This window comes from Pangasianodon hypophthalmus, chromosome 9 (genome assembly GCF_027358585.1).
Source record: "Pangasianodon hypophthalmus isolate fPanHyp1 chromosome 9, fPanHyp1.pri, whole genome shotgun sequence".
NCBI lineage: Eukaryota > Metazoa > Chordata > Actinopteri > Siluriformes > Pangasiidae > Pangasianodon > Pangasianodon hypophthalmus.
In genome coordinates, this window is record NC_069718.1 from 30,291,315 (window position 1) to 30,318,453 (window position 27,139).

The following is a 27,139-nucleotide window of genomic DNA, read 5'->3' on the forward strand; positions in this document are numbered from 1 at the left end:
TTGGAACAAATGTCAACACGCCTGCCACTACCAATACCAGCCTAACCACCACTGCTTCCCTCACTACAAGTTTCGAAATCACCCCTTCTATTGGAACAAATGTCAACACGCTTGCCACTACAAATACGAGCCTAATCACCACTGCATCCCTCACTAAAAGTTTTGAATTCGGCACTTCTGTTGGAACAAATGTCAACATGACTGCCACTACCAATACCAGCCTAACCACCACTGCATCCCCCACTACAAGTTTTGAAATCAGCACTCCTATTGGGACAAATGTCAACACGACTACCAATGCCCTCCTTACCACCACTGCTTCTCCCTCTACAAGTATCAAAATTACCACTTCATTTGAAAACATGTCCAGTGTCACTGTCAACCCATGTCATGGTGTAGACAGGTGAGCTGTGGTTTGATAAAATCAAAAAAGTGTGTAATTTAGAAAGTAGTAACAAGACAATAATTCTTCCTGTAATAATTTACTTATTTTCTCCACAGTCAAGCAATTGAGACTACGCTCTTGTATGGAAATGCTTCTGCAGTACTGTGCAACTTCAGCATCACTGAATATGCCTGTTCATCAGTGAGCCATCTAATAACCAGTTGCAAAATTCCTGTCCTGAATTTGAGCCTTGTTTAATAATTGTTTGTCTGTCATTTGACTACATAAAAATCTTTTCATCTTGCATGTTCTTGTGTTTCAAGGTTGCTGTTCTGTCCACTGATGATCTAGCCAAAGTGCTAACATGTAAACTGACAGGCAGCATAAAGTACCCTCAAGAAGTTTGGAAACTTTTCTTCCACAATTTCCCTGCACCTTTGGATGAAGCCCTGGACAAGGTTTACAATGTGGTATGAAAATTTGAGTGGCACTGTAGTATAAAAATAAAAATTTCTTTGGAACTATATATTGTAAGTATTTTTTCTTGTAGACCCTCAGCAGTGTTGAGGCTGACCCAAGTATACTTAATGCTATCGGGGAGGTGATAATCAATGAATTCACCGCAACACAGCTGAAGAATGCCACTTTTGTCAACAAGTGGTTCCAGATGAAGCTCAGGCCCTTTTTGTCATCAGTGTCCATAGACTTTCTTTCTAGCCTCAGTTCCAAGAAGTTCAGCTGTGAGACCTACCAAATTGTGTAAGTATGAATGTGAGCACTCTATAGGTCTTATTTGGGACATAGCGATGAAGTACTTCACGACAAAATCTGATCTGTTTTCATCCAATTTAGGGTGAAGGCTCTTAGTAGTCAAGAGTCACTCATGAAGGTGGAACAAAAGCAGTCTGTCGTTACTTCTTTCATCTTTCCCTTTCTCTCAAGAGCTGACCTGCCAGGTACATAGACCCCTTTTACTTGTTTTAATACAGAAAACTGGCAGTCTTTGACTTGTCTGATTTGATTGATTACCATACTGGTCTCTGATTATTTTAGATCCTGGCTGTGTTTCCAACACTTACGGCAGCAATAACTGGCTTGAAAAGAACCTTGGCAAATTCTCCAATTATGCCCCCTTGGATCAGATTAAAATTCTAAATGCAAATTTCTCCAGTGTAAGTAAGATCATGCACATTCATTATGGGTTTTCTATGAGCTATAAATCAGCAGTAACAGCTATTTTCAAGACTTTGTTGGGGAAGAACTCTCAGCTGTTATGTACCACTGTCTCCATGTTACTTTTTAGCACAGCTCAGAAGATGTGGTGTAAACTTGACATGTGTGTTTTGTCCTGCAGGTTGCAGTGTTAGGCTTACTGTCCAGTGAGCAGAAGGCACAGTTCATCTTGCAGCCAGATTCAGGAGTGTTGGGAAATGACTCTGTGTTTAGAGAGGTGTTTAGCAGTGTGATCACATCTTTAGGTCGGAATCAACTTGGCAGCTTCTTCACAGTCTTCCACCAGACTGCAATACAAGTGAGGATCTCTGTAGTCTACAAACCAGGGCACATTTCTTTTCGCAATAAGACACGTTTATTCTATGCATACTAATTGATGAAGTCCGAGTGTGTCCAGACTGTTAATCCGTGCTGCTGTGTGTTTGCAGATGAACATGACTAGCATTCCTTCAGCAATATCACACACCATTCTGAACATGACACTCTTGGATCTGGTGCCTCACTTCCAAAGTTTCAGCCCAGGGGACTTTGCCCTGTGGTTCCAGACTTACCTTTCCTTCTTCCTTTCTGGGATTGGTCCAAACACCCTGTCGATCATCCCCATGAACATCAGCTGTGACTCCTACAGAGAGATGTGAGCTCCTCCTCAACATGAACGCACAGATCAATTCTTTACTTTCTTTGATTTTTAACTTGTTTACTTCTATGTCGTTGTGTTTACAGAGTGAAAGGACTTGATAATGTGTACAGTGACCTCTCCACAACACAGTCCGATACTGTCTTCAATTACACACAAGACTATCTCAAGTACCAGTCCAGCCAAGGTCTGTGTGTGTGTGTGTGTGTGTGTGTGTTGGGGGGGGGGGTTTGTTTCAAGTGTGCATGTTCTTGCTTGTGTATTTGCTGACTCAGCCTAGTCCAGTGTGCAGGCAGTGATCAGTAGATGTGATTGGCAGATGAAGAATTTGGGCTAAGTCAGGAGTGTCCCACATTCACTGATCTAAAATCAATCTGAATTCAGCACAGACTTTTTTCATTAGTGGCCTATATTGCCTCACAGGCCTGAGCTGCTACAGCAGAGGAAGCTTCTACATGCTCCTGAAACAGATGTTCCTCAATTTTGGATTCCCTGACCTGAAAGATTTCCTGTCTCTGATCCCAGCTGACAGACAGGCAGAGGTATTTCTGCTCTACAACACTGATCGTGTCAGTGAGTCGCTCACTAATAGTTTAAGCGGCAGCCAATGAACTGTCAACATCTCCCTCTGTAACGAGTGTGTTGTCTCTGCTCTGTGTCCTCTAGCTTTTGGGCTCCATCTCTCCGGAAGAACTCAGAGAGTTTCTGAACAGGCCAAACACAGTAATTGATGGTTCTGAGCTCTGCACACTCCTCAACAACTACAATAGAACCAATCAATACCTGGAGATGGTACACCTGTCTTCATTTCACATACCCTTTTAGTCCATCTGGATTACTTGCCTTTATTATATCAGGATTAGCTCATAGAATAACCCCTGTTTCTCTCTACAGGAGTCTGTTTTATCCTCAGCTTTGGCCAGCCACACGTTGGAGTGTGTGTGGCCTCGTGCTCTCAATGCCTCATCTCAGGCTGATGTAGAACAGTGGTTTAAGGTCACACTGGTTCACTACCTGCCCTACCTCAGTTCTCAGCTCATCAGCTCTGCCCAGCTCAGTGGAGCCTCCTGTCTGTCATACAGGAAACTGTGAGTATTTGTTTGATGTACCATTACACAGGGCTGTCAGCACAAACACTGCCCCCTGTCTCTTGGCTAAAAAATTGAGGATCTGTACTAAAATCACTTCTATACGTATATATGTATGTATGTATAAATGTGTGTTTGTGTGTGTTTGTGAGCAGGGTGTCTATCCTGGGGGACAACTACAATTTTTACACAACTGATTTCACCCCAGCTGATGTGTATAGCTCCATAAAAGTGTATCTGAACAGCAGCGGTAAGAATAACTACATCTCTCTTCTCTCTCTCTCTCTCTCTCTCTCTCTCTCTCTCTCTCTGCTGAATAGTACTGCATATCCTTCAATCCAAGCAATCCACGCTTCATTTCCTATAATTGTGTGTGCACAGTATGTGAGTCTCAACATAACTATCTGTATGTGTATCTTGCAGATGGCAGCCCCCGCTGCTATAACTCCTCAGATCCTCTTCTGAACTCCACTGCCTGGTTTGCTGACCACATCGGATTCTTCATCACTTTCATTAACCTCGCTGACCTGCAGTCATTCCTACCAGGAAACATGGTAACATACTAACACACACACACACACACACAAAAACTCACACACCAACAAACAAACATACCTGTAATCATACATGTTAGTCATTCAGACATTTACACACATGATTATTTCTGCTCATCTACATATAATGTATTATCTACCTAACACAACACACACCCATAGTGACGTATTAATGTGTGTGTTTTATTGTGTCCTTTAGACGAGTGTGTTCCTGCAGAATGCAGAAAATCTTCAGCTGTTCAACAACCCAGGAATTTCAGCCAGTGTCCTGGAGTACTACACAACAGAGTTATACATCCAGAATCCTGACTTCAGCCCACTCGGGTAACACTCCACACTAACAACTACTTATTCTATTTATTCATCCAGCCTCATCAATTCAACCCCCTTAGGTAACGGACTACATACAAGCAATAAATATATTTGTACGCATTTTTAAAAGGTTGTTTGTGATCTTATAGATTGCCAGCTGAGCTGCTGTGTCGAACTCCTTCCTCCGCGTTTGTTCATCTTGGAGATGCAGACATCAAGACCATCCTGACGAGCATCAACAACTTCTGCACAGAAATGAATCCAGAGGTGATCAATCAATGAGACCCTGTCAGTCAGTTATTCTGTCAAAGTGCAAGCTAACTATAATCCTCTTCTCCTCTCAGGTCACAGCGGTGCTGGTAGCAAAGTTCCCCAGTGTATCTGCATCCACCATCCAATCTTTGGGCAGCCAGTGTGTGGGCCTGACTGTGGGCCAGATAAGCTCCACCCCCTCCAGTGTGATAAACAGTGCTCTGTCTACACTCAGTAACATCAGTGGCTGGGACCAGGGCCAAGTGAATGCCCTGATCCAGAGCATCATTAGTGCAGGCTTTAATGTGAGTGTACACTGTACACTTGTCAAGAACGTCAGTCTACGATACTGGAAGCGAGACCAAGTCTGTTTAGAGCAATTTCACCAAATCCCCCTGTAAAGAACAAAATTGTATTACTGTTCAAATACTAACCAACTACACTGTATATAAAGAAAAGTGCTGTAAGTTAAATACTCCCTTAAATACTCCCTGCGTTCAGATCCAAAACAGCAGATTCATATTTTTTTTTTCCTTTTTTTAAAGTTGAAGATCTGATTGTTTTGCCTCACAGATCAGCAGTGCCTCCTCTCTGGAGTCCCTGGGAACACTCATCGGCGGCGTTCCCTCTGCAACCATCACCATCATCCCGTCGTCTCAGCTTCTGTCTTTATCGCAGAATCCAACATTCATCAATAACATTCTGTCAGCACCAGTTATTCTGCAAAAGACATTTGTCCAGAAGGTATTCTCTCTCTTACACACACAGAACACACACACACACACGCACACACACATGCAAAATACATTACAGCACATTACTAAAATGGAGATTTACATTACTGTGTTCTATACCAGTTTAATTTAAAATCAATCCTTTGTTCAGAATGCAGTTTGTTTAGTGTGGAAAAGTTGAAGGTCTGCTCCCACACTTTCTCCCAGGTAATCTCTGTAGACCAAACTGAAGTGCTACAGAATGTTCCGGATGCACTCGTGATGTATATTCCACTTGTTCTACTGACCTCACTGAGGTCTTTTGACATTTCACTCATCAATAACAAGAGCTGGAGTCATGAACAGGTAACTGAACAGACCCACATTGTCAGAGAAATGTAAATCACTTTGTTATACTGAAAACCTAGAGTAACATGGCTTGACTGTGATCACAGCACTTACAGAGGTCTGAATTCCTGTCAAGTTTGGATCTCGGGGTGTAAAACGAATCAATAAAATTTTGAATTTTTTTGTTTGATTTTTACCAGGCTATGATGTTGTTTGGTGCAGTGGCCAATGCCAGTGATAATCCAGAAGAGTGAGTTAGAAACAGACACACACACACACACACACACACACACACACAGCCTGACTCGCTTACATAGGCAGTGTAAATAACTATTGGGCGAACAATCCAGATAACGCATATGATTCTGCCAGAGTCCAATAAGATGTTGTGTTTTGGTTCATCGGTGTGTGTATGTCTGTGTGTGACTGTGTGTGTGTTTCTCCCCACAGTCTGTCAGCATCAATACTGCAGGGATTCTCCTGCAGCTCAGTTCAGACTCTCCCACAGCAGAAAGCCAAAGATCTAGTGAAAGCCTGTAGACCTCGTGCAGGCAGAGACAAGGTCCTCCTGAAAGAGGCTCAGGTACATACACTCTGATATTCATTCACATTCCGCACACAGTCTGAAACACAGGTAGCAAGTGGACCCAAACTTTTACTGGTACCTGAGATACCACACAGTCACGGTGCGTTTTGTGTTTCAGCTGACCTGCATGTACAGCTACGTGAAAGACGATCCATTTGTTAGCTTTACTGACGTCCCCTCTGATATGCTTCTGTACTACAGGTGTGTAACACGTTCACATACACAATGTACCGTATATAAAAGATAAGGCACACTTCCCCTGCATTCCCAATTTTCAAATATCTGAGGTTAAGAATATGGGTCATATGCTATCTGTAATGTGTGTGTGTGTGTGTTGTAGCTATGAGAAGATACAGAAGGAGAACTGTCGGTCATATTTCTCTGCCCTGGGCAGAGCAGATTTCTCCGTTCTTTCCCACGGCCTTGACAAAAAGACCATCCTGTTCAATGATGCAAAGGACTGCCTGGTAAAACATACACAATAACATGTTCATAGACCAACACTCAATATTAGCACTTAAATATTACGGAAAACAAGTCACCCAATCTTTCAATCAATTTGTGTCTCATGAAATTCCAATGTTGAAATATACATTTACGGCATTTATCAGATTCCCTTCTACAGAGTGACTTACATTAGTGCTTTGTGCCCTATCAAAAACATATATTAATACGCTAATTCACTATGTCTATGAATAGGAAGTAAGAATACCATTCAGCTGAAACTGTATTGGTGGTTAGTACAGAATAAAAAACAGAGACAAAAGACAAGGGATTTGTTTAATGGAAGTTTTAATACAAGGGCTTGGTGAAGAGTTGGGTCTTGAGTTTTTTTTTGTTTGAAGACAGCCAGTGAGTATGGTAGAGAGTGGTCTGTGATAAGTGCCTTCAGGTATGCATGTGCTTGTCCGTTTTTGTCTTTGTGTTTTAAATCTGATGCAGTAGCAACAGAAAGCCATTGGAGGGAGCAAAGGTTGAAAACAAGTCTGGCAGCTGCACTCTTGATCAGTTGCAGGGGGCGGGTGGTATGCAGTATGCAGGGGCAGAACTGCGACATTCAGTAGTCCAGTCTCAAGATGATGAGGGAATGAACAAGCACCTGAGTGAGCTTTGTGGATAGAAATGGCCTCAAGATCCTCCTGATGTTAGCAGTCAGCATCAAGTGTCATCAGTGTCATCAAGTGTCATCAAGTGTCATCAGCATAGCAGTCATATGAAAATCCATGTGAGCAAAGTTAAATTCCGACTGTGACATAGAACAACAATAGAATGCTTTTGGGTGGTTCCCAGATCAGGAATTGTACTCAGGTTTGCTGACCTCTAAATACTGAAAAGAAAGTTTTGGGCATAGAGGGTGTGGTGATGGAAATCGCTCAGTCACTCAGGAGACACTAAACTGTCTTGAGGCAAACGCAACATTTCAGACAAGAACTCCAAATCTCTGAGATCATAATTCAAATGTTCAAACATAAGACAGTCAGAGATCTTGACACTAAACATTGGAATCCTCACAAGGACCCCCGTTCTTACAGATTCTGCGTTTTAATGTGACACTCCTTCGTGGTTTTTGACATTGTAGGGTATATCTGGTGTGAGCCTGACCAGTTATCAGGTGGAGGTTCTGGGGAATATGGCCTGCACACTGAACCCCTCCTACATCCAGAACTCTCACCCTCTCATTTTGGAGAAACTGAAGAACTGTGGAGATCTTTCTGATTCTCAGATCACTGCTGTACAGTCTTTGCTCCTCAGTGGGAACACCGCTTATGGGTGAGACAGAGATTTTTGCAGATCAGTGCATACCTTTGAATTTGGTTCAGCTGTAGAAAAATATTTCTGAACCGTCACTGCATTTAAATTGTTCTAATAATGTTAGGCTTGGTGTTAAAATGGCATAAACCAAATGAAATGATTTGTGTCTATAACTGTATTGTATTAGATATGAATAAGATCTCATAGACATTTTTTTTAAAATCAGTAATCCCTCAACGTGGAATGAGCAGACCGTGGAGCAACTCAGCATCCTGGCTGTCTATTTCAAATCAGACCTCTGCAACACACTTAGCTTTGTATGTAAACCTGTTCAGTTTTAAATTTGCGCTTGATTTATTGACCCAATGTTAGACCTTTTGGGACGAATTTAATGTTATCTCTGTGTGTGCATTGTTGAAGAATGTAAGGCGGAAGTTCTTTTCAGTCCTGAGGAAGCAGAAGATCCCGATGAAGAAGCTAAGGACATTCTTTACAGAATGCAACTCAGAAAGTGCTACAGGTAAAAGTACTTTACAGTGTAAAAAGCACTGAGATACAGGGATATATTTTAGATTCTGTCCTTCAGTGATTAACTTTGTTCTGTGTCTAACAGTGAGCAACATCACAGCGGTGACAATTGCAGATGCGTCGTTTCCTTTCGGCTTTAACTCCACCCAGTTTGATCTGTATCTGGACATCGCTGTCCTGCAGAACAACCTGGCAGCCATCACTGAGAAAGTGGTGGACACCAGCTTCCAGACCATCATTCTGAACAAGTTAAACCAGGTCAGCAGCACTGAACACTGTGACACTGGGACTCTTTAGCACTACAGTAGCACTACACGAAAGAGGAGGTTGTTTGTGCCTTTCAGTCATAAAATTCTGACATTACTGACAGTGTCGGTTTAAATATGATACTTGCATATTGTATGTTCTGAAAATGTACCCCTGTCAAACAGGGTTTGTTTTTGTGTTGTGTGTTTAATGTCTGTCTTTGTGTGTATGGTGGATTCACCCACACAACATTTTGGACAGTGTGTGTTAGGTGGTATATAATAAATTGTTGATTTTGTGTGCATGTGTAGATATACCCATCAGGCCTTAATGATGGTGTGCTGCAGCTACTGGGTTCCACTTCTCGTGTGGCCACTATTGATGATATTAGCAAGTGGAACATTACCATAATTGACACACTGTCCTCTTTGATGGACTCAAATGGTGGACTCTGGGAACCAGAAAAGGTAATAGAAGGGTGTGTATGTGTGTGTGTGTGTGCGTGTGTGTGTGAGACCTGTAAAAAAATTTTTGGATTGATTACTACTGTGGGTACAACCACAGTGTTGTCTTCATGTGTATTACAACCAATTTGTGAATTAAGACCATGTTTTCAACACCTCTGGGAGAGACAGAGAAAGAGATTGAGATTGTCTGAGATCCTTCAGAGAAAGTGAGACAATATCTGCCATCCTTCATAGAGGGTGAGAGGGATTATCTATGATCCTTCAGAGAGAGAGAGAGAGAGAGAGAGAGAGAGAGAGAAATTTTAGAATGAAGGGAAGTGTTTACTTTTCCTACAGTTGGTGTAGAAGAAGAAGGTGGAGCTCCAGGTCTGGTCTTTATCTTAAACTTAAAGTATGTCAGAGTTTGTTTAAACCAGTAATAGATCAAAACCATACTAGTTAAGCATTTTCAATCCTCAGACACTCATGTGCTTGCTACTAGAATAATGTTTGTGTATTTTGTAGAGTAAAGCGGTTATTATGAGGTATCTGAGCATGGGGAATCGCTCTCTGGGAAGTGCTGAAATAAATGCAGTTGGTTCCAACATCTGTACTTTAAACATCAGTGTACTGGAAAATATCAATGCTGAGAGCCTAAAGTAAGTACAAACTCACAGGTACATACATACACAAACATGGATGAATAAAGAGATTTGAGAATAATTTGAGTGCATTACTGCTCATATAGTTTACATTTTTTTTCTCTATGCAGGGAGGTCCTGTTTCCAGATCTTTCCTCATGTACCATCGAACAGAAATCCGCTCTGTACGTCACAGCCAACACTTCATTCAGCAATCAACGCAGCAAAGCATACTACCAAATTATGAGACCTTACCTGGGTAAAACAATCATCCACATACACAGAAATACTAAACACACACAGGTGTAGTGTTTTAGAACAGCAGTAGTTGGATTGAATGAAAAGTAGCTGCACAAACGCATGCACATATGCACACCCGCATGCACCCACCCACACACACACACACACACACACCCACACACACACACACACCCACACACCATGAATTTAGTTGTTAACATGTGTGTGTATGTGTGTGTGTGTGTGTGTGTGTGTGTATAGGTGGAGCTCCTGTGGAGGATATACAAGCTCTTTCTACCCAGAACATCAGCATGGACATCACCATATTCATTAGTCTGGACCCTGCTGTTCTCAAGGTATAAAACATAAACTGAACATAGTGGATGCTTGAGTTATAAGAAGTAAAATAAAGAAAACTGCAGATGAACTTGATGAAAACTGTTTTTGTGTGTGCCAGATCCTGAATGTGAGCACAGTGAGGAATCTAATGGGGGTAAACATAGCTGATCTGAAGCTGTTTGAGAACTCCTCAGTGGTTCAGTCCTGGGTGTCACGACAGAACCAATCTGATCTGAACACACTGAATCTTGGCATCATCAACCACAACCCTTGTTATGGTGTAGACAGGTGAGCTTTTTTATCAAATGGAAAAGGAGCAAACTTTATAGAGAAAGTTTTTAGTAGATGTATAACATTATTCTTTTTTCTGCACAGTCACCCACTTGATAGCGAGTTCGCATCTGGAAATGTTTCTGCAGTACTGTGTAACTTCAGGATTCCTGCCTATGCCTGTTCATCAGTGAGTCCTCTATGAACAAAATACCTCTTCTCAGGTTCAGTCCTTTTACGCAGAAGATGAGTTGACCACAGAAACCTCTGTTTCTTGTCTTTCAAGGTTGTTGTTCTGTCCTCTGATGATCTGGCCACACTGCTCACATGCAAACTGCCAAGTAGCCTGAACTACTCTAAAGAAACATGGAAGCTTTTCTTCCAGAATTTTCCTGCACCTTTGGATGATGTACTGGACAGGTTTTCACACATGGTATGAAAATTTGATTGGTGCTGTAGTTAAAAAAAAAAAAAAAAAACATTTGTGCACTGCTATGCACTGAAGTATGTACTCATTCATGTAGACCCACAGCAGCATTCGGTCTGACTCAAATATACTTGATGCCATCTGGGAGGTGATAATCAAGGACTTCACTGCAGCACAGCTGATGAATGCCGCTTTCATCACTGAGTGGTTCCAGATGAGGCTCAGACCATTTTTGTCATCAGTGTCCGCAGACTTTCTGTCCAGCCTCAGTTCCAAAAGCTTCAGCTGTGAGAGCTACCAGATTGTGTAAGTATAGACAATGGAATTTTAGAACTCTGCATGTGTTATTTAGGACATGAAGATGAAGTAATTCATGACAAAATCTGATCTGTTCTCATCCAACTTAGGGTGGAAGCTCTTAGCAGTCAAGAATCACTCATGAAAGAGGAACAGAAGCAGTTGGTCTTTACTTCATTCATCTTTCCCTTCCTGTCAAGAGTTGACCTCCCAGGTACATAGGCCCCTTTTAATTGTTCTACTAGAGAAAGCTGGCAGTCTTCTACTTGTTTTAGCCTGTTGAGATTAAGCCAATTGATTGCCTGAATGAAATAAACCAAGAGCCATTGAGAATGTTCTGGTTAATTTAACTAATGGTCTGTGATCTTTGTAGACCCTGGCTGTCGTTCCAACACTTCTGGCAGCAATAAGTGGCTTGAAAAGAACCTTGGCAATTTCTCCAATTATGCCCCCTTGGAAAAGCTCAAAATTCTAAATGCAAATTTCTCCAGCGTGAGTAACATCAAAGTTGCACCAACTTTATGTTTCTTGTGAGTTTGCAATTGACTATAGTAGTACCAGTTGGCCTCTGGATTTTGGTGGAGAGGGCAGGCAGCTGCTGTACCACTGAGCTGGTGTGAACAGAATGTGTGAAATGCATGTTTTGTCCTGCAGGTTGCAGTGTTAGGCTTACTGTCCAGTGAGCAGAAGGCACAGTTCATCTTGCAGCCGGATTCAGGAGTGTTGGGAAATGACTCTGTGTTTAGAGAGGTGTTTAGCAGTGTGATCACATCTTTAGATCGGAATCAACTTGGCAGCTTCTTCACAGTCTTCCACCAGACTGCAATACAAGTGAGGATCTCTGTAGTCTACAAACCAGGGCACATTTCTTTTCGCAATAAGACACGTTTATTCTATGCATACTAATCGATGAAGTCCGAGTGTGTCCAGACTGTTAATCCGTGCTGCTGTGTGTTTGCAGATGAACATGACTAGCATTCCTTCAGCAATATCACACACCATTCTGAACATGACACTCTTGGATCTGGTGCCTCACTTCCAAAGTTTCAGCCCAGGGGACTTTGCCCTGTGGTTCCAGACTTACCTTTCCTTCTTCCTTCCTGGGATTGGTCCAAACACCCTGTCGATCATCCCCATGAACATCAGCTGTGACTCCTACAGAGAGATGTGAGCTCCTCCTCAACGTGAATGCACAGATCTATTCTTTACTTTCTTTGATTTTTAACTTGTTTACTTCTATGTCGTTGTGTTTACAGAGTGAAAGGACTTGATAATGTGTACAGTGACCTCTCTGCAACACAGTCCGATACTGTCTTCAATTACACACAAGACTATCTCAAGTACCAGTCCAGCCAAGGTCTGTGTGTGTGTGTGTGTGTGTGTGTGTGTGTGTGTGTGTGTGTGTGTGTTGGTGGGGGGGGGGGGGGGCGGGGGTTTGTTTCAAGTGTGTTCTTGCTTGTGTATTTGCTGACTCAGCCTAGTCCAGTGTGCAGGCAGTGATCAGTAGATGTGATTGGCAGATGAAGAATTTGGGCTAAGTCAGGAGTGTCCCACATTCACTGGTCTAAAATCAATCTGAATTCAGCACAGACTTTTTTCATTAGTGGCCTATATTGCCTCACAGGCCTGAGCTGCTACAGCAGAGGAAGCTTCTACATGTTCCTGAAACAGATGTTCCTCAATTTTGGATTCCCTGACCTGAAAGATTTCCTGTCTCTGATCCCAGCTGACCGACAGCCAGAGGTATTTCTGCTCTATAACACTGATCATGTCAGTGAGTTGCTCACTAATAGTTTAAGCGGCAGCCAATGAACTGTCAACATCTCCCTCTGTAACGAGTGTGTTGTCTCTGCTCTGTGTCCTCTAGCTTTTGGGCTCCATCTCTCCGGAAGAACTCGGAGAGTTTCTGAACAGGCCAAACACAGTGATTGATGGTTCTGAGCTCTGCACACTCCTCAACAACTACAATAGAACCAATCAATACCTGGAGATGGTACACCTGTCTTCATTTCACATACCCTTTTAGTCCATCTGGATTACTTGCCTTTATTATATCAGGATTAGCTCATAGAATAATCCCTGTTTCTCTCTACAGGAGTCTGTTTTATCCTCAGCTTTGGCCAGCCACACGTTGGAGTGTGTGTGGCCTCGTGCTCTCAATGCCTCATCTCAGGCTGATGTAGAACAGTGGTTTAAGGTCACACTGGTTCACTACCTGCCCTACCTCAGTTCTCAGCTCATCAGCTCTGCCCAGCTCAGTGGAGCCTCCTGTCTGTCATACAGGAAACTGTGAGTATTTGTTTGATGTACCATTACACAGGGCTGTCAGCACAAACACTGCCCCCTGTCTCTTGGCTAAAAAATTGAGGATCTGTACTAAAATCACTTCTATACGTATATATGTATGTATGTATAAATGTGTGTTTGTGTGTGTTTGTGAGCAGGGTGTCTATCCTGGGGGACAACTACAATTTTTACACAACTGATTTCACCCCAGCTGATGTGTATAGCTCCATAAAAGTGTATCTGAACAGCAGCGGTAAGAATAACTACATCTCTCTTCTCTCTCTCTCTCTCTCTCTCTCTCTCTCTCTCTCTCTCTCTCTGCTGAATAGTACTGCATATCCTTCAATCCAAGCAATCCACGCTTCATTTCCTATAATTGTGTGTGCACAGTATGTGAGTCTCAACATAACTATCTGTATGTGTATCTTGCAGATGGCAGCCCCCGCTGCTATAACTCCTCAGATCCTCTTCTGAACTCCACTGCCTGGTTTGCTGACAACATCGGATTCTTCATCACTTTCATTAACCTCGCTGACCTGCAGTCATTCCTACCAGGAAACATGGTAACATACTAACACACACACACACACAAACTCACACACCAACAAACAAACATACCTGTAATCATACATGTTAGTCATTCAGACATTTACACACATGATTATTTCTGCTCATCTACATATAATGTATTATCTACCTAACACAACACACACCCATAGTGACGTATTAATGTGTGTGTTTTATTGTGTCCTTTAGACGAGTGTGTTCCTGCAGAACGCAGAAAATCTTCAGCTGTTCAACAACCCAGGAATTTCAGCCAGTGTCCTGGAGTACTACACAACAGAGTTATACATCCAGAATCCTGACTTCAGCCCACTCGGGTAACACTCCACACTAACAACTATTGTTAACTATAAATTCTATTCATTCATCCAGCCTCATCAATTCAACCCCCTTAGGTAACGGACTACATACAAGGATAAATATCTTTGTACGCATTTTTAAAAGGTTGTTTGTGATCTTATAGATTGCCAGCTGAGCTGCTGTGTCGAACTCCTTCCTCCACGTTTGTTCATCTTGGAGATGCAGACATCAAGACCATCCTGACGAGCATCAACAACTTCTGCACAGAAATGAATCCAGAGGTGATCAATCAATGAGACCCTGTCAGTCAGTTATTCTGTCAAAGTGCAAGCTAACTATAATCCTCTTCTCCTCTCAGGTCACAGCGGTGCTGGTAGCAAAGTTCCCCAGTGTATCTGCATCCACCATCCAATCTTTGGGCAGCCAGTGTGTGGGCCTGACTGTGGGCCAGATAAGCTCCACCCCCTCCAGTGTGATAAACAGTGCTCTGTCTACACTCAGTAACATCAGTGGCTGGGACCAGGGCCAAGTGAATGCCCTGATCCAGAGCATCATTAGTGCAGGCTTTAATGTGAGTGTACACTGTACACTTGTCAAGAACGTCAGTCTACGATACTGGAAGCGAGACCAAGTCTGTTTAGAGCAATTTCACCAAATCCCCCTGTAAAGAACAAAATTGTATTACTGTTCAAATACTAACCAACTACACTGTATATAAAGAAAAGTGCTGTAAGTTAAATACTCCCTTAAATACTCCCTGCGTTCAGATCCAAAACAGCAGATTCATATTTTTTTTTTCCTTTTTTTAAAGTTGAAGATCTGATTGTTTTGCCTCACAGATCAGCAGTGCCTCCTCTCTGGAGTCCCTGGGAACACTCATCGGCGGCGTTCCCTCTGCAACCATCACCATCATCCCATCGTCTCAGCTTCTGTCTTTATCGCAGAATCCAACATTCATCAATAACATTCTGTCAGCACCAGTTATTCTGCAAAAGACATTTGTCCAGAAGGTATTCTCTCTCTTACACACACAGAACACACACACACACACGCACACACACATGCAAAATACATTACAGCACATTACTAAAATGGAGATTTACATTACTGTGTTCTATACCAGTTTAATTTAAAATCAATCCTTTGTTCAGAATGCAGTTTGTTTAGTCTGGAAAAGTTGAAGGTCTGCTCCCACACTTTCTCCCAGGTAATCTCTGTAGACCAAACTGAAGTGCTACAGAATGTTCCGGATGCACTCGTGATGTATATTCCACTTGTTCTACTGACCTCACTGAGCTCTTTTGACGTTTCACTCATCAATAACAAGAGCTGGAGTCATGAACAGGTAACTGAACAGACCCACATTGTCAGAGAAATGTAAATCACTTTGTTATACTGAAAACCTAGAGTAACATGGCTTGACTGTGATCACAGCACTTACAGAGGTCTGAATTCCTGTCAAGTTTGGATCTCGGGGTGTAAAACGAATCAATAAAATTTTGAATTTTTTTGTTTGATTTTTACCAGGCTATGATGTTGTTTGGTGCAGTGGCCAATGCCAGTGATAATCCAGAAGAGTGAGTTAGAAACAGACACACACACACACACACACACACAGCCTGACTCGCTTACATAGGCAGTGTAAATAACTATTGGGCGAACAATCCAGATAACGCATATGATTCTGCCAGAGTCCAATAAGATGTTGTGTTTTGGTTCATCGGTGTGTGTATGTCTGTGTGTGACTGTGTGTGTTTCTCCCCACAGTCTGTCAGCATCAATACTGCAGGGATTCTCCTGCAGCTCAGTTCAGACTCTCCCACAGCAGAAAGCCAAAGATCTAGTGAAAGCCTGTAGACCTCGTGCAGGCAGAGACAAGGTCCTCCTGAAAGAGGCTCAGGTACATACACTCTGATATTCATTCACATTCCGCACACAGTCTGAAACACAGGTAGCAAGTGGACCCAAACTTTTACTGGTACCTGAGATACCACACAGTCACGGTGCGTTTTGTGTTTCAGCTGACCTGCATGTACAGCTACGTGAAAGACGATCCATTTGTTAGCTTTACTGACGTCCCCTCTGATATGCTTCTGTACTACAGGTGTGTAACACGTTCACATACACAATGTACCGTATATAAAAGATAAGGCACACTTCCCCTGCATTCCCAATTTTCAAATATCTGAGGTTAAGAATATGGGTCATATGCTATCTGTAATGTGTGTGTGTGTGTGTTGTAGCTATGAGAAGATACAGAAGGAGAACTGTCGGTCATATTTCTCTGCCCTGGGCAGAGCAGATTTCTCCGTTCTTTCCCACGGCCTTGACAAAAAGACCATCCTGTTCAATGATGCAAAGGACTGCCTGGTAAAACATACACAATAACATGTTCATAGACCAACACTCAATATTAGCACTTAAATATTACGGAAAACAAGTCACCCAATCTTTCAATCAATTTGTGTCTCATGAAATTCCAATGTTGAAATATACATTTACGGCATTTATCAGATTCCCTTCTACAGAGTGACTTACATTAGTGCTTTGTGCCCTATCAAAAACATATATTAATACGCTAATTCACTATGTCTATGAATAGGAAGTAAAAATACCATTCAGCTGAAACCGTGTTGGTGGTTAGTACAGAATAAAAAACACGAATTGGGTCTTGAGTTTTTTTTTTGTTTGAAGACAGCCAGAGTATGGTAGAGAGTGGTCTGTGATAAGTGCCTTCAGGTATGCATGTGCTTGTCCGTCTTTGTCTTTGTGTTTTAAAACTGATGCAGTAGCTACAGAAAGCCAGTGGCGGGAGCACAACATTGGGTTGGTGTGGGAGAATCTGGAAAGGTTGAAAACGAGTCTGGCAGCTGCACTCTTGATCAGTTGCAGGGGGCGGGTGATATGCAGTTTGCAGGGGCAGAACTGCGACATTCAGTAGTCCAGTCTCAAGATGATGAGGGAATGAACAAGCACCTGAGTGAGCTTTGTGGATAGAAATGGCCTCAAGATCCTCCTGATGTTAGCAGTCAGCTTAGCAATATGAGTAGTGAAGGACAATTGATTGTCCAGAAATACCCCAAGGTTGAGATCTGAGAGTTGTCCAAGGAGATCTAAAGATCTTGATGTGGGCATGCATCTCCACAACAGCAACACTCTGGCCAACACTCAGTCTTGCTGGGATTTAGTTTCAGCTGATGAGCTGCCATCTACTACATGCTCTGTTCAGAAAAACGATTGTCTAAAGGAGGAAAGGAGACATCAAGTGTCATCAGCATAGCACTCATATGATAATCCACGTCAGCAAAGTTCAATTCCAACTGTGACATAGAACAACAATAGAATGCTTTTGGGTGGTTCTCAGGAATTATACTCAGGTTTGCTGACCTCTAAATACTGAAAAGAAAGTTTTGGGCATAGAGGGTGCGGTGATAGAAATCGCTCAAACACTCAGGAGACAGTAAACTGTCTTGAGGCAAACGCAACATTTCAGAGATCTTGACACTAAACATTGGAATCCTCACAAGAACCCCTGTTCTTACAGATTCTGCGTTTTAATGTGACACTCCTTCGTGGTTTTTGACATTGTAGGGTATATCTGGTGTGAGCCTGACCAGTTATCAGGTGGAGATTCTGGGGAATATGGCCTGCACACTGGACCCCTCCTACATCCAGAACTCTCACCCTCTCATTTTGGAGAAACTGAAGAACTGTGGAGATCTTTCTGATTCTCAGATCACTGCTGTACAGTCTTTGCTCCTCAGTGGGAACACCGCTTATGGGTGAGAGTGAGATTTTTGCAGATCAGTGCATACCTTTGAATTTGGTTCAGCTGTAGAAAAATATTTCTGAACCGTCACTGCATTTAAATTGTTCTAATAATGTTAGGCTTGGTGTTAAAATGGCATAAACCAAATGAAATTATTTGTGTCTATAACTGTATTGTATTAGATATGAATAAGATCTCATAAACATTGTTTTTTTTAATCAGTAATCCCTCAACGTGGAATGAGCAGACCGTGGAGCAACTCAGCATCCTGGCTGTCTATTTCAAATCAGACCTCTGCAACACACTTAGCTTTGTATGTAAACCTGTTCAGTTTTAAATTTGTGTTTGTGATTGATTTATTGACCCAATGTTAGACCTTTTGGGACTAATTTAATGTTATGTCTGTGTGTGCGCATTGTTGAAGAATGTAAGGAGGAAGTTCTTTTCAGTCCTGAGGAAGCAGAAGATCCCGATGAAGAAGCTAAGGACATTCTTTACAGAATGCAACTCAGAAAGCGCTACAGGTAAAAGTGCTTTACAGTGTAAAAAGCACTGAGATACAGGGATATATTTTTAACTTTGTTCTGTGTCTAACAGTGAGCAACATCACAGCGGTGACAATTGCAGATGCGTCGTTTCCTTTCGGCTTTAACTCCACCCAGTTTGATCTGTATCTGGACATCGCTGTCCTGCAGAACAACCTGGCAGCCATCACTGAGAAAGTGGTGGACACCAGCTTCCAGACCGTCATTCTGAACAAGTTAAACCAGGTCAGCAGCACTGAACACTGTGACACTGGGACTCTTTAGCACTACAGTAGCACTACACGAAAGAGGAGGTTGTTTGTGCCTTTCAGTCATAAAATTCTGACATTACTGACAGTGTCGGTTTAAATATGATACTTGCATATTTTATGTTTTGAAAATGTACCCCTGTCAAACAGGGTTTGTTTTTGTGTTGTGAGTTTAATGTCTGTCTTTGTGTGTATGGTGGATTCACCCACACAACATTTTGGACAGTGTGTGTTAGGTGGTATATAATAAATTGTTGATTTTGTGTGCATGTGTAGATTTACCCATCAGGCCTTAATGATGGTGTGCTGCAGCTACTGGGTTCCGCTTCTCGTGTGGCAACAACTGATGACATTAGCAAGTGGAACATTACCATAATTGACACACTGTCCTCTTTGATGGACTCAAATGGTGGACTCTGGGAACCAGAAAAGGTAATAGAAGGGTGTTTGTGTGTCTGTGTGTGTGTGTGTGTGTGTGACCTGTAAAAAAATGTTTGGGATTGATTACTGCCGTGATGTATTACAACCAATTTGTGAATTAAGACCATGTTTTTAACACCTTGGGAGAGACGGAGAAAGGTACAGAGGTCATCTCAGATCCTTCAGAACAAGTGAGACAATATCTGCGTTCCTGCGAGAGGTAGAGAGAGAGAGCCAGAATCTTCTATCCTTAAAAGAAACAGAGAGTGCATCTGCAATCCTTCAGAGAGAGGGAGAAACAGAGAGTGCATTTGTGATCACTCAGAGAGACAGGGAGTGAGAGGGCATCTGCGTTCTTTCCCAGAGAGAGAGAAAGAGCGAGAGAAATATTTTATTATGATGGGAAGTGTTTACATTTTGTACAGTTGATGTGAAGCACCATGACGTTCAAAACATCATCACTATAATTGAGATGGATGTGTATACCAAGGTATGTAGGAAGAAGGTTGAGCATCAGTTCTGGTTAAACTGCTGCTTCAGTTCTTAAACTATTTCATAAGTCGTTTAAGACATAAAAACATTTTATTTGAACATTTTAATGCTCATACGCTGATATGCTTGCTACAGGAATAATTTTTTGTGTATTTTGTAGAGTAAAGCGGTGATTATGAGGTATCTGAGCATGGGGAATCCCTCTCTGGGAAGTACCGAAATAAATGTAGTTGGTTCCAACATCTGTACTTTAGACATCAGTGTACTGGAAAGTATCACTGCTGAGAGTCTGAAGTAAGTGCACACTCACATGTACATACATACACAAACATGGATAAACAAAATAAAGAGATTTGGGAATAATTCAAATACAGCAGTGCTCATGTAGTTTACATTTTGTTCTCTATGCAGGGCAGTCCTGTCTCCAGATCTGTCCTCATGTTCCATTGAGCAGAAATCTGCTCTGTACATCATCGCCAACTCTTCATTCAGCAATCAACGCAGCAATGCCAAAACCTACTACCAACTCATGAGTCCTTACCTGGGTAAAATACATGCTCACATATGTACACAACATACTCAAATATATAATATATCCTCACCCGACAATATGCACACCTATGCACCTGCTTATTCATGCAAACATCCAATCACCAAAATAAAAATCATGCGCATACAGATCAAGATCTTCAGTTGTCATTGACCATTACATGGTTGTTGGTGCCAAACATGCTGGTTTGGGTTATATTTTTCTGCTGTTTCTTGGGATTTTCTGCTCAACAGTCTCTAGAATTTACATAGTATGATGTGGGGAAAATAACATTCACTGAGCATCAATTCTGCAAATAAATGGTTCCAGACAGGCAGGCTAGGCTATGCTAACTCAAATAACAGCACTTTACATCTGCCTTTACTAGCATCTCAGAATGCACAACACATCAAACCTTGGATGGGCTACAATAGCAGAAGACTACACTGGGTTCCACTCCTGTCAGCCAAGACCAGGAATCTGAGGCTATTTTGGGTACGGGCTCACTAAAACTGGATATTTAAAGAAGAAAAACATCACCAGATCAAGGGATGTGTTTTTTCTGGGAAAACAGGCCAAGTACTAAGCAAAGCACCTGATGTACTGAAGATGACAGTAAAGAGACAGGTAGCATAAAAAGGTAACTCAGTCACCATGCAGGTGGAACATTCAATTACCTAGCATAATTGCACACTCTAAAAAAAAAAAATGAGAGGGAACAGCAAAGTATACAACTGTTTGCCAAATGAGAGGCACAAAGGCTAGATGATGAGCTATACATGCTACTCCTGAGATGCCAGTGATCCTGATCCCTTCTGCTCTCTGGACCTGCATGATCCATCCTGATGCCCTATTTCTGGTTGGATTTCTCATCACTTGGAAACCATCCACTGGTGCTGAGGATGGCCCCACATGGACAGCCCAAAGTTACATCACTGTGGACGGTACCGCATAGAAACCATCAAAATGGCTTTGGACTTCAACTGATATGAAGAGTTTTTCCACAGTGGCTTAGGACTACAATTGCTATGATAGATCTAGGACTGCAATTTCCACAAACAGTTTTGCACTCAAGTCTCCAACAGTGAACAATTGGTAACTTCAACAAAATAGACTTCCTGTGTAAAATACAGTGAACTTTTGTGGTTACAGAATTGAACTTTTTGACCATATAGTATACAGTAATAGAAGAGAATTATTTATAATTGCACTATCCGGTGTCACCCAGCTGAGGATGGGTTCCCTTTTGAATCTGGTTCCTCTCAAGGTTTCTTCTTCATATTGTCCCTTCATATTGACTATGTTGCTGGACCTCACAAGAGATGGCGGCAGAGTGAAATACACTAGTGGCTAAGGATATGGGAAAAAAGTTTCCCCCCCAAACCCCCATCACAGCCTTTCCTCTGCTAGAAAGGGTTTAGGTTTTCCTGATTCAAAATGGCCTGGACTTCCTCAGTCAAAGCCCCCCTTCTCTATTATTCTGTGGTCATGTTCAGCTCAAGTCATGTACATCCAAACTGGATAGCTAGGGGTCTTACTCCCTCCTTTTCCTTAGTTTTGAGATAAATAACCAGAGACGAACATTGAATTTGGAAAATAGTGGACAATGAGCTAGCACAGACAACACTGGATAACTGAGAGGTGTTATAGGGGACACCTCTGAGGGGAATAGCTAACATCATGCAGAAGGGAAAAGCCCAGGATGGAAACTGAAAGATTCAAGCAAGATAAATGTCAAAAAAAGCTTTGGCTAAGAGCAACATTAACAAAGTTTAATTTGAAGGCTGAGAAATGTCCAATGACACTCCATCTGTCCCCGGACAGATTTTAAGTAAAAATATAAAATGTAATTCATAGATATAGATAATGAAAAACATTTAGCTTTTATGTTTGCTATACATTTTGCTTTTAAGTTTTGATCTTTGTGTTGTGTTTGTGTTATCTGTAGAGGGGGGATCTTACAGTAAATTTAGTTTAGGTTTTAACATATGTATGTTTAGGTGGAGCTCCACTGGAGGACATACAAGCCCTTTCAACTCATAACATCAGCATGGACATCACCGTGTTCACTAGTCTGAGCTCTGCTGTTCTTAAGGTATGAAATACAAAAAGAAAAGTTTTTTCAATTTTTACATATGAAAATGTGAAAAATGTGTTGAGAAATAGCTGGTTTTGAATTAAGACAGAAAATGCATTGTGTGTGTGTGTGTGTGTGTGTGTGTGTGTGTGTGTGTTAGGCCCTGAATGTGATGACAGCGCAAGCTCTAATGGGGGTAAATGTGGCTGACTTGAAGCTGTTTGAGCACTCTTCAGTGGTTCAGTCCTGGGTGTCACAACAGAACCAGTCTGATTTAGATATGCTGAATATTGGCATCATCAAAACCAACAGCAATAATTATACTGCCATCATCAGTACAGCCACTCCTAGTACCAGAACAGCTACTGACACTGCCATATCTAGTGTCACCAATTTTACTACAATGACTACAATTATCAACATACCTGCCACTACCAACACCAAACTCACCACCACTGCTTTCCCCACTACAAGTTTCAAAATCACCCCTTCTATTGGAACAAATGTCAACACGCCTGCCACTACCAATACCATCCTAACCACTACTGCATCCCCCACTAAAGGTTTTGAAATCAGCACTTCTGTGGGAACAAATGTCAACACGCCTGCCACTACCAATACCAGCCTAACCACCACTGCATCCCCCACCACAAGATTTGAAATCACCCCTTCTATTGGAACGAATGTCAACACGCTTGCCAATACCAATGCCAGCCTAACCACCACTGCTTCCCCCACTACAAGTTTTGAAATCAGCACTTCTGTTGGAACAAATGTCAACACGCTTGCCACTACCAATACCATCCTAACCACCACTGCATCCCGCACCACAAGTTTTAAAATTACCCCTTCTATTGGAACAAATGTCAACACGCCTGCCACTACCAATAGCAGCCTAACCACCACTGCATCCCCCACCACAAGTTTTGAAATCACCCCTTCTATTGGAACGAATGTCAACACGCTTGCCACTACCAATGCCAGCCTAACCACCACTGCTTCACCCACTACAAGTTTTGAAATCAGCACTTCTGTTGGAACAAATGTCAACACGCTTGCCACTACCAATACCATCCTAACCACCACTGCATCCCCCACTACAAGTTTTGAAATCAGCACTTCTTTTGGAACAACAGTGAACACGCCTGCCACTACCAATATCAGCCTAACCACCACTGCTTCCCCCACTACAAGTGTTGAAATCAGCACTCCTCTTGGAACAAATGTCAACACGCCTGCCACTACCAATACCAGCCTAACCACCACTGCATCTGCCACTACAAGTTTTGAAATCAGCACTTCTGTTGGAACAAATGTCAACACGGCTGCCACTACCAATACCAGCCTAACCACCACTGCATCCCCCACTACAAGTTTTGAAATCAGCTCTTCTGTTGGACCAAATGTCAACACACCTGCCACTACCAATACCATCCTAACCACCACTGCTTTCCCCACTACAAGTTTCAAAATCACCCCTTCTATTGGAACAAATGTCAACACGCCTGCCACTACCAATACCATCCTAACCACTACTGCATCCCCCACTAAAGGTTTTGAAATCAGCACTCCTCTTGGAACAAATGTCAACACGCCTGCCACTACCAATAGCAGCCTAACCACCACTGCATCCCCCACCACAAGATTTGAAATCACCCCTTCTATTGGAACGAATGTCAACACGCTTGCCACTACCAATGCCAGCCTAACCACCACTGCTTCCCCCACTACAAGTTTTGAAATCAGCACTTCTGTTGGAACAAATGTCAACACGCTTGCCACTACCAATACCATCCTAACCACCACTGCTTTCCCCACTACAAGTTTCAAAATCACCCCTTCTATTGGAACAAATGTCAACATGCCTGCCACTACCAATACCATCCTAACCACTACTGCATCCCCCACTAAAGGTTTTGAAATCAGCACTCCTGTTGGAACAAATGTCAACACGCCTGCCACTACCAATAGCAGCCTAACCACCACTGCATCCCCCACCACAAGTTTTGAAATCACCCCTTTTATTGGAACGAATGTCAACACGCTTGCCACTACCAATGCCAGCCTAACCACCACTGCTTCCCCCACTACAAGTTTTGAAATCAGCACTTCTGTTGGAACAAATGTGAACACACCTGCCACTACCAATAGCAGCCTAACCACCACTGCTTCCCCCACTACAAGTTTTGACATCAGCACTACTCTTGGAACAACTGTCAACATGCCTGCGACTACCAATACCAGCCTAACCACCACTACATCTGCCACTACAAGTTTTGAAATCAGCACTTCTGTTGGAACAAATGTCAACACGCTTGCCACTACCAATGCCAGCCTAACCACCACTGCATCCCCCACCACAAGTTTTAAAATCACCCCTTCTATTGGAACAAATGTCAACACGCCTGCCACTACCAATACCAGCCTAACCACCACTGCATCCCCCACTAAAAGTTTTGAAATCAGCTCTTCTGTTGGAACAAATGTCAACATGCCTGCCCCTACCAATACCATCCTAACCACCACTGCATCCCGCACTACAAGTTTCGAAATCAGCACTCCTCTTGGACCAAATTTTAACACGCCTGCCCCTACCAATACCAGCCTAACCACCACTGCATCCCCCACCACAAGTTTTGAAATCAGCACTCCTCTTGGAACAAATGTCAACATGACTGCCACTACCAATATCAGCCTAACCACCACTGCTTCCCCCACTACAAGTTTTGAAATCAGCACTTCTGTTGGAACAAATTTCAACATGACTGCCACTACCAATAGCAGCCTAACCACGACTGCATCCCCCACTACAAGTTTTGAAATTACACCTTCTATTGGAACAAATGTGAAGACACCTGCCACTACCAATACCATCCTAACCACCACTGCTTCCCCTACTACAAGTTTCGAAATCAGCACTTCTGTTGGAACAAATGTCAACATGACTGCCACTGCCAATAGCAGCCTAACCACCACTGCTTCCCCCACTACAAGTATTGAAATCACCCCTTCTATTGGAACAAATGTCAACATGCCTGCCACTACCAATATCAGCCTAACCACAACTGCATCCCCCACTACAAGTTTTGAAATTACCCCTTCTATTGGAACAAATGTGAAGACACCTGCCACTACCAATACCATCCTAACCACCACTGCTTCCGCTACTACAAGTTTTGAAATCAGCACTACCCTTGGAACAAATGTCAACACGCCTTCAACTACCAATACCAGCCTAACCACCACTGCATCCCCCACTACAAGTTTTGAAATCACCCCTTCTATTGGAACAAATGTCAACATGTCTGCCACTACCAATAGCAGCCTAACCACCACTGCTTCCCCCACTACAAGTTTTGAAATCAGCACTACTCTTGGAACAAATGTCAATACGCCTTCCACTACCAATACCAGCCTAACCACCACTGCATCCCATGCTACAAGTTTTGAAATCACCCCTTCTATTGGAACAAATTTTAACACGCCTGCCACTACCAATACCATCCTAACCACCACTGCATCCCGCACTACAAGTTTCGAAATCAGCACTCCTCTTGGAACAAATTTTAACACGCCTGCCACTACCAATACCAGCCTAACCACCACTGCATCCCTCACTAAAAGTTTTGAAATCACCCCTTCTGTTGGGACAAATGTCAACACGCTTTCCACTACCAATACCAGCCTAACCACCACTGCTTCCCTCACTACAAGTTTCGAAATCACCCCTTCTATTGGAACAAATGTCAACACACTTGCCACTACCAATACCAGCCTAACCAACACTGCTTCCGCCACTAAAAGTTTTGAAATCAGCACTTCTGTTGGAACAAATGTCAATACACTTGCCACTACAAATACGAGCCTAACCACCACTGCATCCCCCACTACAAGTTTTGAAATCAGCTCTTCTGTTGGACCAAATGTCAACACACCTGCCACTACCAATACCATCCTAACCACCACTGCTTTCCCCACTACAAGTTTCAAAATCACCCCTTCTATTGGAACAAATGTCAACACGCCTGCCACTACCAATACCATCCTAACCACTACTGCATCCCCCACTAAAGGTTTTGAAATCAGCACTCCTCTTGGAACAAATGTCAACACGCCTGCCACTACCAATAGCAGCCTAACCACCACTGCATCCCCCACCACAAGATTTGAAATCACCCCTTCTATTGGAACGAATGTCAACACGCTTGCCACTACCAATGCCAGCCTAACCACCACTGCTTCCCCCACTACAAGTTTTGAAATCAGCACTTCTGTTGGAACAAATGTCAACACGCTTGCCACTACCAATACCATCCTAACCACCACTGCTTTCCCCACTACAAGTTTCAAAATCACCCCTTCTATTGGAACAAATGTCAACATGCCTGCCACTACCAATACCATCCTAACCACTACTGCATCCCCCACTAAAGGTTTTGAAATCAGCACTCCTCTTGGAACAAATGTCAACACGCCTGCCACTACCAATAGCAGCCTAACCACCACTGCATCCCCCACCACAAGTTTTGAAATCACCCCTTTTATTGGAACGAATGTCAACACGCTTGCCACTACCAATGCCAGCCTAACCACCACTGCTTCACCCACTACAAGT

General features: G+C 42.6%; 5 protein-coding genes across 5 annotated transcripts; all 5 read left to right on the forward strand.

Moving 5' to 3' along the window:
• Positions 1–32: 32 nt before the first annotated feature.
• LOC128318926 (uncharacterized) lies at positions 33–2,271 on the forward strand. The gene is made up of 8 exons (XM_053237119.1): positions 33–403; positions 502–586; positions 709–855; positions 936–1,144; positions 1,238–1,341; positions 1,439–1,557; positions 1,740–1,916; positions 2,047–2,271. The coding sequence occupies exons 1-8, from the start codon at positions 198–200 to the stop codon at positions 2,254–2,256; spliced, it is 1,257 nt and encodes a 418-aa protein (XP_053093094.1). The 5' UTR covers positions 33–197; the 3' UTR covers positions 2,257–2,271.
• Positions 2,272–5,587: 3,316 nt separating this feature from the next.
• Positions 5,588–10,126, forward strand: LOC128318784 (mesothelin-like protein). The gene is made up of 10 exons (XM_053236655.1): positions 5,588–5,772; positions 5,973–6,105; positions 6,227–6,575; positions 7,688–7,878; positions 8,087–8,177; positions 8,281–8,380; positions 8,474–8,646; positions 8,946–9,101; positions 9,606–9,739; positions 9,853–10,126. Exons 3-10 carry the CDS (start codon positions 6,405–6,407, stop codon positions 10,028–10,030), a joined length of 1,194 nt encoding a protein of 397 aa, XP_053092630.1. The 5' UTR covers positions 5,588–5,772; positions 5,973–6,105; positions 6,227–6,404; the 3' UTR covers positions 10,031–10,126.
• A 90-nt stretch (positions 10,127–10,216) lies between these two features.
• On the forward strand, positions 10,217–12,775 carry LOC128318760 (uncharacterized). The gene is made up of 11 exons (XM_053236590.1): positions 10,217–10,317; positions 10,419–10,588; positions 10,676–10,760; positions 10,857–11,003; positions 11,095–11,303; positions 11,405–11,508; positions 11,668–11,786; positions 11,949–12,125; positions 12,256–12,461; positions 12,551–12,651; positions 12,771–12,775. Exons 1-11 carry the CDS (start codon positions 10,273–10,275, stop codon positions 12,773–12,775), a joined length of 1,368 nt encoding a protein of 455 aa, XP_053092565.1. The 5' UTR covers positions 10,217–10,272.
• LOC128318778 (uncharacterized) lies at positions 12,760–14,873 on the forward strand. The gene is made up of 7 exons (XM_053236641.1): positions 12,760–13,037; positions 13,162–13,287; positions 13,390–13,583; positions 13,739–13,833; positions 14,013–14,143; positions 14,337–14,461; positions 14,608–14,873. The coding sequence occupies exons 1-7, from the start codon at positions 12,951–12,953 to the stop codon at positions 14,738–14,740; spliced, it is 891 nt and encodes a 296-aa protein (XP_053092616.1). The 5' UTR covers positions 12,760–12,950; the 3' UTR covers positions 14,741–14,873.
• A 1,742-nt stretch (positions 14,874–16,615) lies between these two features.
• On the forward strand, positions 16,616–25,344 carry LOC128318761 (mesothelin-like protein). The gene is made up of 10 exons (XM_053236591.1): positions 16,616–18,226; positions 18,436–18,526; positions 18,638–18,737; positions 18,811–18,983; positions 19,283–19,438; positions 20,079–20,212; positions 20,330–20,463; positions 22,448–22,542; positions 22,685–23,251; positions 25,306–25,344. Exons 1-10 carry the CDS (start codon positions 18,087–18,089, stop codon positions 25,342–25,344), a joined length of 1,629 nt encoding a protein of 542 aa, XP_053092566.1. The 5' UTR covers positions 16,616–18,086.
• The last annotated feature ends 1,795 nt before the right edge of the window (positions 25,345–27,139 follow it).